This window comes from Sciurus vulgaris, assembly GCF_902686455.1.
Source record: "Sciurus vulgaris genome assembly, chromosome: 5".
Classification (NCBI taxonomy): domain Eukaryota; kingdom Metazoa; phylum Chordata; class Mammalia; order Rodentia; family Sciuridae; genus Sciurus; species Sciurus vulgaris.
Genome location: NC_136465.1, coordinates 116,149,177 through 116,164,608, shown reverse-complemented (window position 1 = coordinate 116,164,608; position 15,432 = coordinate 116,149,177). Strand labels below are relative to the sequence as shown.

The following is a 15,432-nucleotide window of genomic DNA, read 5'->3' as shown; positions in this document are numbered from 1 at the left end:
TGCCTGCCAATTTTCTGTCAGACACAGAGCGTATTTTTGCAGGGTGAAATCTGGCTATCTCTATCTTTCCCACACTAGGGGGAAGCATCCCAACTAGTAAACCTCTTCACTTCCTGGGACTCCCCTTCACAGCTGAGGGAACATTAGAAAGGGACTCCCCTGTCCATTTTGAACATTTAAAATACTTTCTGCAGAACTCTAGATTCTGACAAAGAGGACCCACCATTCCTTCTCTGGGACTTCCTGAGTAATGAAAGTCCCCACCCTGGCTACCCCCTAACTGCTTGAGTCCAAGCACTGTGACACAAATGGCACTTTTACCAGATTAAATGTCTATGAGTGGAACACTTATCACTCAGACCTCAAGTTCAGAAGCTCCACTGAAAGCCAGAATCCTTTAATACTACCAGAAATAATCAAATAAGACACTCAGAGGAGAAATTTAGATTATTTTTCTTGGCAGAACACAGGGTAGGAGGTTACCAGGCCCCAAGGCCTGGGAGCCCCTGTGACCATATCCATTGCTTTTGCCACCCCATCCCACTTCAGGTCTCTAAGGTATTCCCAACCAGGTAGGCAAGGTGAGAGGGAGTTGATTCCAGAGGCCAGTTTTCCAGTTGAGAAAGGTGGATGTGACAACAATTAAGGGCTTTTAGAGCATCAGATTTAACCAGAATTCCCTATCATTGCTTTCTGAACATCCTTAACATTAGAATTTCAATTTAAAAAGAAATGACGAGACCTTAAAAATGGCTCTCAGAGCTCAGAAGAGAAGACAACTGTGAGGTTTAGGAAAAAGGAGGTGAGTTCTCCGCGGATATCACTACACCAATAGTGCCCTCTCTCAACACCTCAGTGATACCTTGGAGGAAAAGGATCAAGGATCCCAGTTCAGGCTCCCGTAGCGCTTTCAGCTGAGCCGCGGGTTGTACTCCGCCAGCCGGCAAGGCTGCGGATCTCACTTTCTGTCTCACAGAATGTCTCACAGACCGGCTGTGACTCCGCCTTACTCTGTGTCTCCCTGCCTTCCTCCATTCTGCCGCCCAGCTCCCTGAAACCAACAAATATCTGATATACTTGCTTCTCCGCACCCAAGGCCGGGACTGAGCAGGCTCAGCACTATGGGATCGCAGCGGGAGTACCCGGTCCTTGCGCGGTCACCAGCTGCAGCCTCTTTCTTCGCTAGTTGCTTGGTTAAAACGCTTCTCTCTCATTTCCCTCCTTTTCGCCCCTGGATCTGAGAAATAAATCCAAGTCTCCTACTACATCAGCCCTCCCCATCGCTGCTATCTCACTTCTCCTTACCGAAGATAATCTCTTTGTTTCCTGAAGGAAACCGTAATGTTCGGACATTTGAGCGGTAAATGAATTTTTCTTTAAGATGTTTAATTTTCTCTCCATTTGTTAAGGTCCTGCTCCGCTTGACGGTGGAATAGAACGAATTTAGAAGTCTGCAGTAGGGGAGAGGGTGAGTGGAGAGATTGAGCCCAGAGTTAGACAGGGTGAAAGATGCGGAAGAATGGGAGATTAGGAAGGGGAGAGAGAAGGGGTGGGGGGAGAGAGAGAGAGAGAAAGAGGGGTGGGGTGGGGGAGAGAGGGAGCCCCCCAGCTGGCGGGAGCGTAGCCAGAGAGAAAAAAGAAAAGTTTCCCGGAGTCTTCTTTAGTTGACTTCCCTATCCGAAGCTTTCCCGGCGGGCAGAACTCGCCCCCAATAAAGGAAGGAGTGGGGGTCTTTATTTTTTCAATGTCCCATAGAGTCCAGTGTTTACAAGATCAGAAATGCCACTGCCGGCGTCCTTCTGAAGAGAAAGGCTGAAATGGAGGACCGACGCCTTCCTTATAAGGTACGATGCTAACTTGACCTTCACTTTGTCATGGCGCCCCCGCCCACCCAGACTGCTGAAAGCAACCAGGCAGAGGGAAACTGCTGACCCTTGCCTCTGCCTCCCTCCTCTCTTTTTCTTTTAATTTCGGCCCTTTTCTTCCTTTTCAACCCTACCTTTTCCTTTTTATTTCTTCCTCTCTTTGTTTTCTCCTCCCGTTCTCGCTGTCCCATTTCTTTCTCTCATTTATTTTAGTTTTGCCTTTGGTTTCATAGTTCCCTACAATTCTCTGGGCCTTGCTCTCTGCTTTTGCCTCTAAGGCAATCTTCCCCTGTCTCCCACAGGCTTCTGGTCTCTTGACTCCTGGAAACAATTTGTGTGTGTGTGTGTGTGTGTGTGTGTGTGTGAGTGTGTGTGGTGCTGGGGACTGAGCCTAAGGCCTCATGCATGGTAGACAAGTGCTCTACCCCTGAGCCACAAACCCACCTTGAAAAAAATATATTCAGTCCTCCCCTCATCCCTACCTTGAACTGAACTTTGCAGTCCCAACTGGGCTTTTTCCTCCATCCATATGTCCTTTGGGAGGAGACTCCAGGAAAGAAAGAAAAATTTGGATGAAAAGGGGGGGGCTTGCTCTGGGCCCAGTGCCCACTTGGAGTTGACTGTGAACTTGATTGTGATAAGCTCCTGTCTTGCTCTCCCTGGTCTCACCTACCAGGTCTCCACAACACTAGTGGCCTTGTACTGAGAGCTAAGTCCCTGATTGTGGGAGCATGGGGAGAGCAGAGCCCACTGCTCCCTAGACTAAGAAGGGCAGAGTTCAAGTATCAAGTTGTTCTTTGCCCTTGTCTGAGCTTTATGACCCCTAAAATCTTAGAGATCTCCCTTAAGACACTCAGAGGAGAAATTTAGAGTATTAACAATTTCAAAGATTTTCACACATTTAATAATAGAAAGAGAAAGACTCGGAGAGCCTCTCTACCTTGCCTCATGCTGCCTCCCAGACTCCAACAGAGCCTCTGACATTAACTCTAATCATATCTTGTGTGGCTATAAAATAATATTATCGACACCCCTATAATTATCTATTATCCACTTACTTGTGATGATTACAATACTAGAGGCAGGTCTATGCTGACAAAGTGAAGCCAAGTGAATACTGAAAATGAAACTGGATTAGAGACCTTCAAACTGGATCTCTTACTTACTTAAGTATGTTTCCAAAATCTGTAAACTGCCTAGACCCTTCCTGATTTAGGAGTAGTCATTTAGTAGAACTTAGGGTAATATTGAGAGACCCCACCACCTCCTTTTCCTCTATATCTCAAACACCCCCTGGCCCCTCCTCCTTCTCCTCCTCAGCACAGACACCAGAGAGGGTCAAACAATAAAAGGGAAATGCTTTCTCTTTCTCCCCCTACAATTATCCGGATAATTGCATGAATTCTTCCTTGAATACCACTGTGTACTCAGGGTCCAGGATTTCAGCAGGAAGTGCAGAGGACAGGATTTCAAATGGGGGGAGCTGAGAGTCCTGGGTTCTTACATTCCCCGACTTTATAGTTCTGTCTAGTGTTACATTGTTTCTTCAGGCAAAGATCTTTGTTCCCCTTCAGTCATTTTTCTCCCTTCCCCCTCCTTCTCCCCCCCCTTTTTGGTCCCTTTAAAGGAGACTCAGATCATCTTCTGCTCTTAATAGATGACTATAAAAGTAAAATTAATTCCCCCTTGCCCTTTAATATCAATATCTCTCTGTTAAGTATGCACATCGGCGAGAATAAACAGAATTAAGTGCTACAACCCGAACCAGCAATTACACCCAAGGTGTTCCCCCTCCCCACTGGATCTGGCTTATCTGGGGGTGTTCGCTCTGGTGCAAGATAACCAGCGGGTATTTGTATTTTTTTTATAAGCCCGTTGGACCCTGAGCCAGCCCCGACCTGGTAGAAAACGCAACCACGAAGCCAGAGAACGAGAGGGAGCCAGAGGAGGGAAGAGAGCGCCAGGCCAAGATGAAAGGGAACCATGCAGAGAAATGCTGGGAAAGGAACAAGACGACAGGTCCCCGGAACAAACGTGGCAGAGGGCAAGGCAAGCAGTCACTCGCTCGCGGACAAAGGTTTATGTATTTTTATTTTTTGAATCTCATTTTGGGCCCGATAAAGAAAAGGGAAATTTCAGGGAAGGAGAGAGGAGAGAGAATTATCCGGGTCCTAGCTCACAGTATGACCGCCCAAGAAGAAAAGAAGGCTGGATAAACCCCGAGTGGGCGCCAGGGCAGCTCAAGCTCCAGACAGGCGTTGCCCCACACGCGTATCACGACCGGGGGGCCTCCAAGCCGCACCCCGCCCGCCCCGCGGTGGCCGCTGAAGCTTCCTTGCTCTTCTTATCATCTCCATCTTTATGATGAGGCTTGTTAACAAGACCAGCGAGCTGGCCACGCACATCTATCTCAGCCGCGCCCGCTCAGCCGAGCAGCGGCCGGCGGGGGGACTGGGAGGCGCTAATTAATTGATTCCTTCGGACTGTAAAATATCGCCGCGTCTACACGGAACCCGTGGACTCATAAACAATATCTCTGCTGGGTGTGAGTGAACTGTCTCAAAGAATTTTTCCATAGGTATGTCAGAGAGCCCTGAATTTTTAGTTGCTGAGACCTAAGTGAGACTAATTTTTAGGGAGTCAAAACAGTGAGCTCAGTGCCAGAAACTGCCTCTCCAAAAATGTTGGCAATGGGTTTTGTTGGGGGGGGGGGGAAAATTTTGGGTTATGAGATAGCTTTTCCCTGCTGCTTGTGTAGACTCAGCCCAGTTTAAAACTGGGATTCCGAGCTAAGAGGCTGAGAAGGCTGGAAGTGAGGCTGCTCCCAGATTTGAGACTAACACAGAAGCCCAGGTCCAGCCTTTGTTTCATGTTGCTCTCTAGACTCAAGATTTAAAATAAAATTTAAAAATTAAACAAATGTTAGCCTTCAGGAGCCCCCTTGTGCTCAGTGCACACCTAGGAATCAACCTGTCTGTTAAACACCACACTAGACCAATGTGGCCTCCCTTTTCCTACCTGGCAGAACAGAGTATGTCTATAATATACTTACATTAGGTCTAGAAAGCATCTTGGGACACATGGAGTAAAAATTTTATAATTCTATATAGGAGTGATTATGCAGTAGGTCCTGCTGAAGACAGGACTTATCCTGTTCTAAATACCCAGCTTCAGACAAGAGATACGACATAGTAATAGATATTGGAGACCACTTACATAATAATGCTTGTAGACACAGAAAGGGATTTTAGGAGATGGGGATAACAGAACCACAGAAAAGAAAAAAATAAAAGTTGAGCAGATGGAGACTGTCTTTATCAATGCCTGAAATTCTTCCTGTTCTTATTTTTAAGGCTGCCAAAGAAATATGTACTATAATAAGTCCAAAGATTGCATATTCAATGTATTTGGTATACACACGCCATACATGCAACATAATTTACAGTGTGTAAATATGCACTTTGTGTATGTACAATATTTTTTCATAAAATTTTTGTGTAAAGATAGCAAGATCTAGGCGCATTTTCATGCACCGATTCTGTGTGTCCTGTGGAGTATATAAGCATGTAGCTAAATAGACTGAGGACTATACATTCCCCACGAACGATACAGCCACTGTAGTGTTTATATATGTAAATAAATTTTACATGTGAGTACCTTTGCTATATGTGATCTTTTCTCTGTACATTGCTTTTCCATGTGACAGATAAAAGTGCCTCTGTGCATATTTTATATAAAAACGTATTGTGCATGCCCAGAATATACAAGTAATATAGGTATCTAAAATGACTGTTACCATATATTGGTTTTGGCCCCAGCAAGGCCAGGTGTATATGTTAGGAATATCTTTCCATGATCCTATGTGGACTACATGCCTTTCACAGAAAGCTTTCCAAGCAAGGGCTGCTGGTGGGTTCCATCCCTACAGACCTGTCCTCGAAGGAAGTTTTCCACTCATGGTCAGAGAAACTGATTAAGTGAAGACTTGTCTCCAAGTGTCCAGCAAGTGCTTTGGCTTGAAAATGAAAAATCGGCTCCTGGCACTGAGTTGGTTCCCACTGGTCCAGCTGTATCGTCTTGTAGAGGTCTAATTTCCTGACTTCTGTGCCAGGATTCAGCGGGTAGCACAGGAGCCTCCCGGGCAAAACCGCCAGAGATAAGAAGCCCCGCTGGAGGACTGGCTGCCACCGTGAGGACACCGCGTGCTGGCAGAGGGAAGGCATTTGGGAGAAATGTCTAGTTCCTGCAGCTCGGACAGAACCTCAGACTTCATCTGCTCTTCAAGGCTTCCCACACACTCATGGGGTGTCCCTCAGGCCCAGGGTGCTCAGGAAAGAGGAACTGGGTGGGACCCGGTCCAGGAGAGACAGTCTCCACTGCTCCGGCCAGCAGGGGTCATCCCGTCCTTCGCGGGGCCCGGCTGCCCTCGGAAAGCAACCAGAGCCTCCGGCGCTGTTGGGCGGCGAGCTACTCGGATCAGCAGGGGCTTTGGGCGCGCTGGGTTTCCTCTTCCTGGGCCCCTGAAGTGGACCGGTCAGCGGGATCCGGACCGACCCGGGTCTCAGAGCCCTCTCCACTGGGCCAGGGCGCTGAGGGCTCCAGGCGTGAGTTGGGGAGCGGACCAGGCGCCGGAGTTATCCGGCAGCGGCCGACCCGCCTTTGTCTCGGGGCCTCCCCTAGAGCAACAACCGCGAGCACGGCGCGGGCCTGCAGCGGTGAGCGGTGGGAGAGGCTGGGGAGTCTTGCGGCTGCGGGCACGGACCTCGGGCCTATCCGCGGAAAATCGGCAACTCTGTCTCTATGGCGGCAGATTTAGAAATGCGGCCGCTCAGGCCTAAGACCAGGCATGTGGGCTGTGGGATACCGGACCTTCTGTTTACTTTGTGCTGGATTATACCAAAACCTTCCGCACGTCCAAATGCCCATTGCGCAGAGGGGTTTGGCGGCTCCAAGGTGCGTTTCCCGTGTGGCCTGGAGCCTAAAAACCGGTCCCGCTTTCTTGGATATAAAGCGAGGGAGGGTGGGGGCGGGGGGGGACTCCGGGCTGGCCGGAACTCAAGGTCCCAAGGGTTTGTTTTGTTTGCGGATCTGGGCCGGCGGTCCCTGCTCGGCTCTGGGTCTGAGCCATCGATCGCGCTGGGTTTCCGGTTGCATTAGCATCCACAGAACCCGGACAGCCGGGTCCATCTCCTGCCCGCTCGCTCAATAGTGGCTTTAAATACCCAGCTTTGGCTGTGCAGATCAGAGTGGAGCAGAACGACTTTGTAGATAATCAGGTCCAAATACAGAACTCATTTGGACGATATAAGCTTGCATACACACAACAGAAGAATGATTTTCTTCCTAAACCATTCAGATACTTCTATTTTCTTGCTCCTTAAGACCCAGTTTGAGACACAGCGTGCTTTGTGTTAAAGTCAGTGGAGTACGTTATAATTTGGGAGGTTAAACTAGACAAATAGTTGCAGCACCGACACAATCCTCACTCAGATTCAAAGCTCAGCCTCACCCTGAATATTTGGGTGGTGAATCCCACCATGACCTCCTTTTAACGAGAGACCCATGGAATTGCTTTTCAGTCCTGAGGAGAAGACTATAGTGTTTTCCTTTTCTGACAACTTCCTCAGTTATTGAAACTGGAGGCCTGCATAGACGCCACCCAAGAAGGTGCTTTCTCTTTCAGATTGGGAGTGTTTGGAAACACATTAAGGGATAGTTATTCATTCATGGTATCCCCAAATTTCCTCTTTTTTAAAACCCTAAACTCCTACACTGTTGACCCTTCCTGTATAGACACTCTTAAGCAGTGGATAGACTTTTGCCTGGTCACCCCAACTTTACTCTTTATTCTGGTAGTAACTGGCCCCTCACCTAGCTCTTGGCTGCCAGAAGTTGGCACCCCCAGCCTCTCCTGCACTCAGTTGGACCTCAAGGCTTGGAGTCTCCTTCCTGCCTGCACCCACAGGCTCTGCAAGGCAGATGGGAATTAGGAGTAAAAGGAGAATGGGATTTGATATAAATTTGCTACTTTCTTTTATTGCAGGAATGAGGGAAAGGATAGACAGATTTCAGGACAGGAGGCTCCACTCTATGGTCAGCTCAATGGAAGCCCCTGGTATTTCTTCACAGGCCTGTGAAGAAGAGGAAGAAAAGAGGCTGAAACAGGAATTTGAGAAAGACTGTTTTGGCTGGAGCCAGAGAGTTAGAAAGGGTCAATGGAGGGAGAAAAAGGAGCAAGGGTCAAGGCAGAGGGAGGGCATTTCATAGGGCAAGAAGGGATAGTGGAGGTGGAGAGGGCTCATGAACACATTGCATCCTGCTGGGTCACTGGCCTGGATCTGGGTTTCTCTTTGGCAAAGGCCAGAGGGTATTGCTGGTTTCAAGAGATGGAACCTACTTTACCAACTCCAAGGGGTCTTTAGTTTCCTGTCCAGTCATCTTACAATACACAAAATGTCCTCTCAGAGTGAAGTTCCAGGATTAGGACCTTAAAGCTGAAGCTCTGGAAACACCAACCCCCACCTCATTCCACCCCCAGGGCATTCTCATTACCCTATGTCCCAACTCAGCTTCTATTACTTGAGTTCCTGCAGTGTAGACCTTCTTTTTTGAAGCTGGTTTTTGCTTCTTCTGGGCTGTCCACATTATTTTAACCCCATGACTCCTTGGAGCCTCAATTTTTCTTTGCCAGCAATTGCTTGGGACTGCAAATGGCAGTTCATCAACATTTCTTGGTTGACTATGTTTTTGTTGCTTCTGCAACTGCTCTTCCTTTATTATTTATTACACATTTATTATTTTATTATTAACCCGAATTGGAGAAAATAAAATGGAGAACAGTTAGGAAGCTGAAGCTCCCATTCTTTCCGGACATATGTGTGTGTTGGGGGGGCAACTTTAAAAATTGTTCTCAAAAATCATACTGTCATACATCCATGTTTTAATTATTAATATTAATATTAATATGACAAAGCAACTCTGTACAAGGACTATATAAAGGAGAAACGTGCTAAAGACAGATGTTTGAATAGGAGGGTATACTACAGAGAGCTGGGAAGGAAGGTAAGGAAGGGGCGACTATCCATGGGGACTATACTAGTTTCTAGCAACAGACACATAGTACAGGACATAGATTGACAGAGAAGCTCACGGAAGTCAAGTTTAAAGCGAAGGAAAGAGAATATTGCATATTTGTCCTCCCGCCCCCCCCCCCACTCTTTTTGGAGTGTTCTGGTCTCTCTGATGGGTTGTAAGAGTCAAGTCGGGATGGTGGAGCTTGAATCCAGCACTGACCAGGTGGGTATTGTTATGCCTCATTTCCAGGACCAGCCCACAGAAGATTGTGTGGACAGCTGGAAAGAGGTGCTCTCTAGGAAGGAGTACCTCGGTGGAATAAGTACCGGTTGGTGGAAAGTGTGTCAGGTGTCAGATGCCCAGTGGGGAATAAAGGCCTGTGATTGTATCTCCTCTCTATAGGGCCCTGTGAGCACTAGGGGGGCTGCCTGCCAAGTGTAGTAAGGGGCTTGTGGTGGGCCCAGTGGTTTGCTGGATTCAATTGTGTGAACAGTGTTTGCCTGTGTCTCTATGCAAACCCATACAGGGACTTGAAGCTGTGTGTTGTTGGGGAAGTCTGGTGATCCGTGATTTTGCCCTTGGAGGATGGGGAGACTTTGCCCAGGCAGGAAACACTCCAAGCCAGCAGACCAGTTTCATACTGTTCAGGCAGTACTTCATTCCAGTCAGTCTTTGCTTCTCATCTCTTTTGCTTCCATAGGGGTAGGACAGCAGATGAGAGGTTAGCAGACTATGGGGAAGAGACTAAAAACTGAGTGATAGAAGGATATTGGACTTTCTCTCAACTGCTCCTCTTTGGAGAGCTAGCCCATGATCTACCCCACTGGGTCTGGAGCCTGAAGGCATTTATGGATAGAAGGCTTTTCCACTTGGAGAAGCCACTCTTTGGCCTCCAACCGGTTCTAGGGATGTGCCCCTCCCTCTGCTGTGGTCCTTGTACTCCAGCGGTTCACTGGCCTGAGGCGAGGCAGCCCAGAGACAAAGGGCGATTGTGGGGGGGGGAGCGGGTATCGGAGAGAAAGGCGTTGGGTGGGGAACTATAGCGCCCCCCTCCTTCATTGTCGCTAGCCTGGGAAACAGGGGCTGAGCTGGGCCTCCGAGGACGGTAGCCCCTTTACGGGCTGATTCTCTTCCCGCCTCGTAAATTACACTGGTCCAGCCTTTTCGGCCATGACCGTGAACGCCAGCGGGGAAGGGAGAATCAGCCGCCGCTGCCGTGGATGCCAGAAACTCTCCCCGCCAATCAATGCGGTGCTCCACAGTCCCTTCCGCAGCTTCTTGAACTTCCTGTAGGACCAGGTGGGGGTCCCTGGGGTAGCTACTGAACCTGTGGCTGTGTCCGCTTGGCTCTCAATTCTCCGTTTGCGGCTTTCCATCCTCAGCCCCATAGGCCCCAGGAAGAGGAGAGCAGCACACCTGTGAGCCAGTGTTCCCCAGGGCGGGCTGGGGACTTCTGAGAGGGCTGGGGACCAGGAAACCTTTCTGGGAAATTCGTCCTAGAGGGGACATAAGGCTGATGGTCGCCTTGCCAGTCTGCCAAACCCTGGCACTTCTGCCCATAAGGTATCCAGGCCTGGAGAATCCAGACCTGATTCACTTTGGGCCTTGCTGATCATTTTCTTCTTCCAAACCACACTTCCTCCTTGGTTTTCCCCCCTCCCTTCAACCCTGCCAGAGGTACCCTGACCCCCTTTAATGATCCTCCACTTTTGCTCCCTCCTCCCAACCTGTTCTATCCCCACCAACTATGAGTTTGGGCACCTTGATTCTACTGTCCCCACCCTCATCTGCTCCTCCAGGTAGAGACTAAAGACCACAGAATGGAAGTGGAGGAAGGGGCATCTGGCACTGTTTCTTCAGATCCTGAGCCTAGCTGCAGCAACTCACTCCTGCCTCAAATAAACCAACTCTATGCAGTGCCCCTGCTTTTGCCACCCAATGGCAGCTGTGAGCTTCCACTCTCTCTGACTGGATTTACTCCCTTCTCTCTGGGACCTGGCAGGGCCTGCTGGATGGGGGTTGTGGGAGGGAACCACGAACAAAACAGACAAGAGGATGTCCAGGGAGGGCCTGCCAGAGAAGCCTGGTGATCTAAGCGGGAACTGCGTCCCAGGCAGCGCCCTCTCTTACTCTCTGCCAGTACAGGCTCAGTCTGGGGCTGGTGCCGGTATCCTGACCCCTAAAAGAAGGAGAGAGCTTGCTCCCTCAACAAAAGTCTTTTCTTTTTCATTCTCCGGTTTTGAAACCAGATCTTGACCTGCTGGTCACTAAGATTCAAGCGGTCCGAGAGTTCCCTCCGGCGCTGGCGTGTGATGAACTCGTTGACCAGAAACTCGCCCTCCAGCTCAGCCAGCTGCAACTTCGAATAGGGCTTGCGCTTCTTCCGTGAGCGACTGTGGATCGGGTACCAGGGCGCGCCTGGGTGGAGATGAACCGCAGGGTTGGCCAGAGGATCAAGGGGTGACCAGCCCAGTGCCCTCAGACCCTTCCCCAGATCCTTTCACCCTGGCCCCACATAAGACCCTAGACTCTTCCTTTCCCTTCTAGCTAGGCATCCCATTAGCCTCCATCCCCAGCAATTCCCCCCGACTCATTGCTCTTTTTTCCCCACTCTCATTCCTTGCCCTTGACTCCTCAACCCTATCTCTGTTCTATGTTCCCACTCCCTCACTTCTCCCCAAACCTCTCCTATGTCTTCTTTCCTATTTTCTGGCCTGGTTCTCCCACATTCTTCATCACTGGACCTCATCTATTAGAACAAACATGGACAAGTGGTGAAGAGCCTGTGTACACTGATGTTTCTTTAAAAATTTGTAGATAATGGGGGTCTGTGGAAAGGCAAAGGGATAGCCAGGATCTCCCTTCCCACCTCCTTACCCCCAGGCCTAGGGAAGTCCCAGTCAGGATCCTCCTTCTCCGGAGCTCTCCGTCCCCTCCAGCAGCAAGCCAACAAAAAAGGAAATCTCACCAGTTCTTTTATGGGGATATTTACATGTTTATAGGTCTCCCCCCACCCCGCACTTCTTTTTAAAAGAAGTGCTTGCTCATCACACATTCTGTCACCCCAGGCAGCCCTAGCTCAGTCCTACACTGCCCACCCTAGTAGTATGTCAGGTCTGAGTATGTCGCAGGAGCGGGCCGGGGTCCTTACCGCTGGCTGAGAGCCCGCCACCGGGGTTCAACGGCGATACCAAACTGCCGGGGTCGCCTGTCCCGGCGCCCTTGTTGCCCTCGTTGAGTAGGGACGAACTGGAGTCGGATTCCAACGACTGGCACGAGGGTGGGTCGTGTGGGGGTCCGGTACTGCCGTCCCCACCGCCGCCGCCTGCCGCGTAGTCGTACTTGAAGCCCAGTGCAGGCGGCCCCGACGGCTCCAGCGGCAGCAGCGCTGCCCCGGGCCCGGGGCCCGGGTCGCGCCCGCGCTCCTCACGCTTCAGACTCCCGCCGCCGCCCTCCGCGCACGGCTCGCGGTAATAACCCTTGCTGTCCTCCACGCGAGCCAGCTCGCACGTGCGGCCGAAGGGCGGGTTGAGCGACACTGGGCTGCCGAGATAGGGCTGCGGGTAGCCATTGCACGGCTCAGCCGACGGCCAGGGCAGCGAGCACACGTTGTCGCGGCGTGGATAGGACAGCGAAGGCAGCCCGGGGAGTTGCGCCCCGGACGCGCGGAAGTTGGGGAAGTAGAAGGTGTCTCCTGTGTGGATGTTCACCAGCGGCCCCACAAACCCAGGATTCAAGAGATTATGCTCGCCCATTTCCGCGGGGCCCGACCGGCAGCTTCTACTTTATTGCTATCTGACATTAAACATAGTTAAACCTGCACCAGCCACCCATTGGCCGCCCTGCTCACGTGGGCGCCGCCGCCAGGGGGAGGGGTGGGGACAACCAATTCCCCCCCACCACCCGGTACCAACTCCAACTTCCCCCTTCCCCAATCGCTAGCAGAGGTGGGGGGTGTGAGGGACGAAGGGTGGGGGCAGGTCTATTCTCTGGATTCTGGTTTTTTAAAAAATCATATAAAACCTGGGGCAGAGAGTGAAGCGATTGCTGGACACGGGGCAAGAGGGAAAAAGCCACACCAAAAATACCGGCACATACACACCCCTGCACCCTGAAACGCCTCCCCCCATATGTATTATCTTATCCCCAACAGCTGGACGAGTACAGCCTGTCCCTCTTTAATTAGCTCCTTTATTAACTAAAACCGTTGGAATTTACAATATCTCCCCAATAAATTACTATTAGATATTGTGTCATATAAAGTTTACTGGCTGTTTAAGGAGACGGATGAGCCCTTTGGCTCGGGGTTTATTTACAGTAGAGGCGAAGTGGGGGTAAGGACAGGTTTCCCTGCAGCTATCTCTCCCAGCCCTGCTGCTGCTATGCTCATCTTCATTAGCTCTTAGGAATTTGGAGATATCTGGGGTTCTCTCATCCAAGAAGGGCTGGGGAGAATTGATAATGCCGGTTCTTTTCCCCAGAGCCATGAGCCACCCCAGCCTCACACCTCCACTCACCATTAGAGGAAGGATGCAGAAGGAAGCCAGAGGAAGCAAAAAAGGAGTTCCATACGGATCTGCCTTCCTGCTCTTGAAAATCTGGGGGCTTTGGACTACTATTCTGCTGGGACTTTGGGGGACGGAGGGTCTTCTGGAGATCTCCTGAAGTCATTTTTAGCAGGAGTCTGTGCACCCCTACCAAGGCTTGGCCGGCCAGAGAGATGCCTGATTCACACTGCAAGGGAGATACCCACACCCCACAACCGCGGACTTGCCGCTGGGATCATCAGACTGTAGCACACAGAGGCCGGATTTAGGTTGCCTCCTGAGGTGGGCTGGGAGTGAGGGAAAGAAACTGGAGAATTATCTTCTTGTGGGTTTAAAACTATATTTATGGCGTAAACCTCGGAAGCTTCTTCCAGAAAAGACTGAGAACCCAAAGCTGACCGGTGGTGAGATAATCAACATCAGCAAAACCATAATTGGATCTCAACTAGATGAACAGAGCACAGTCAAGTGGATTTAAAAGACAAGCAAAATATAGCCCCCTAAACCAGATTATCTTATTGGGGCCACTGTCGAGAAAACACTCACATATCTATGTGATTATTTCGAACTCCTGTCCAAGGCACAGGCTTAAATAGTGCAAGGTTAGTTAAATAATCCAGCAAACGTACAAATTAAAAAAAAAATGTCGGAAATTTACAGAAAGTCAGAGACCGAGAGAGTCCGAAAATACGAGAAAAAGAAATCCATGTATGTAAAAGTATCTGAGAATTATCCAAAGCTACAAAAGGAGATCGAAGTGGAGATTCTCATCTCCCTCTTTTTCTCTCCCTCCCCTCTCTCCTCTGCAGGACCCAGCAGAGGAAAACGCAGATTCTTCGAATTCCACCGCTCCCTCAGTGATTTCATATCCCAAACTATAGCAGCTCACTCGGACAGAAATGTGTCCCCGCGGGCGTCGCCCTACCCAGCTCGCAGCCGGTAGCTCGACGCCCTCCTCTTGCCCAGCTTGGCGGGTTCCGCTTCCCCGCCCCGGCCAGCCAGGCTGCTCGACCGGCCCCTCCCGTCCCGGGAGCCGGTCCTGCGCCAGGCCCACTTGTCCGACCCGAAGTCTAACGGTGGGATATACCTCTGTACAGTCCACCTACAGTCAGAGGTAGAGGCGCAGAGAAATGAACTGGACAATCGGCCTAGATTGGTCTTTTTGTGCTTAATTCATTAAGGCGCTTCGAAGCTACAGAAAGGAGTATCCCTCAGCTGCAAATTCCATATCACAGCATTTCCAGCATCTTATTTGCCCTTTTGCAAGATGCATTAATGAGCACCGTTGAAATTTTAATTTTTATAATTTTTATTTGGGTGTTATTTTGGTCATAAAGATAAACAGGGTGTGACTTTCATATTGCTGATTTCAATCAGAACACTACGCTGGCAGCGAAGTCTCCGCCCAGGCACTCCAGGCCTCGGCGGCGCTCAGCGGCTATTGTTGGTGTGAAGGATGCCGTAACTGGCTTTGCCGAATAATCACTAGCCTTTGTGGGGTAGAGTCTTCTCCCCATTCTCTTTTCCCTTTCCAGATGACTCTAATCTCCTAGAAAAAGGACTCCAGGAAAAAAGGTCTCAGCCTCTCTCATCCCTCCCCAGCTCGCAAATCTCAGGCTGGAAGCTCTACTTGCTGCCCTCCTGGGCCAGACCACTGAACGCTGGAAGCAGCGGCCACAGGGCGGCAGATGCAATGCTGGGGAAATGAGTATTGGGTAAGGGTTTCCTTCTACAAATGCATTTCTCCCAGCCTTCTTCGGCTCCATCAAAGCAGGCTATTTTGTCCAGGTTTCAGACTGGGCAAAGACGCACGCACAAAACGCTTCATTCTGAGGAACCGGATATTGGTTTCTCTCAGGGAGAGCTGCCGAGATCCATCAGTAAAATTCGAATCCCCAGGGTCCTGCTCCCTGAAATCCACGGTGAACCAACCTAGGAATTTTCAC

At 50.1% G+C, this 15,432-nt stretch overlaps 2 protein-coding genes and 1 long non-coding RNA gene across 3 annotated transcripts in view; 1 reads left to right on the top strand and 2 right to left on the bottom strand.

Moving 5' to 3' along the window:
• Positions 1–15,432, bottom strand: part of HOXC10 (homeobox C10) — a 40,243-nt gene that overhangs the window by 22,652 nt on the left and 2,159 nt on the right. The gene's annotated exons all lie outside the window — the stretch shown is intronic.
• LOC306661791 lies at positions 1,639–14,844 on the top strand. Its single transcript, XR_013763954.1, has 3 exons — positions 1,639–1,844; positions 3,737–6,580; positions 14,296–14,844. It is a non-coding gene; the product is annotated as an uncharacterized lncRNA (long non-coding RNA).
• HOXC12 (homeobox C12) lies at positions 8,786–12,717 on the bottom strand. Its single transcript, XM_079140993.1, has 2 exons — positions 12,091–12,717; positions 8,786–11,357 (listed from the first exon to the last, which is right to left on the bottom strand). Exons 1-2 carry the CDS (start codon positions 12,692–12,694, stop codon positions 11,119–11,121), a joined length of 843 nt encoding a protein of 280 aa, XP_078997119.1. The 5' UTR covers positions 12,695–12,717; the 3' UTR covers positions 8,786–11,118.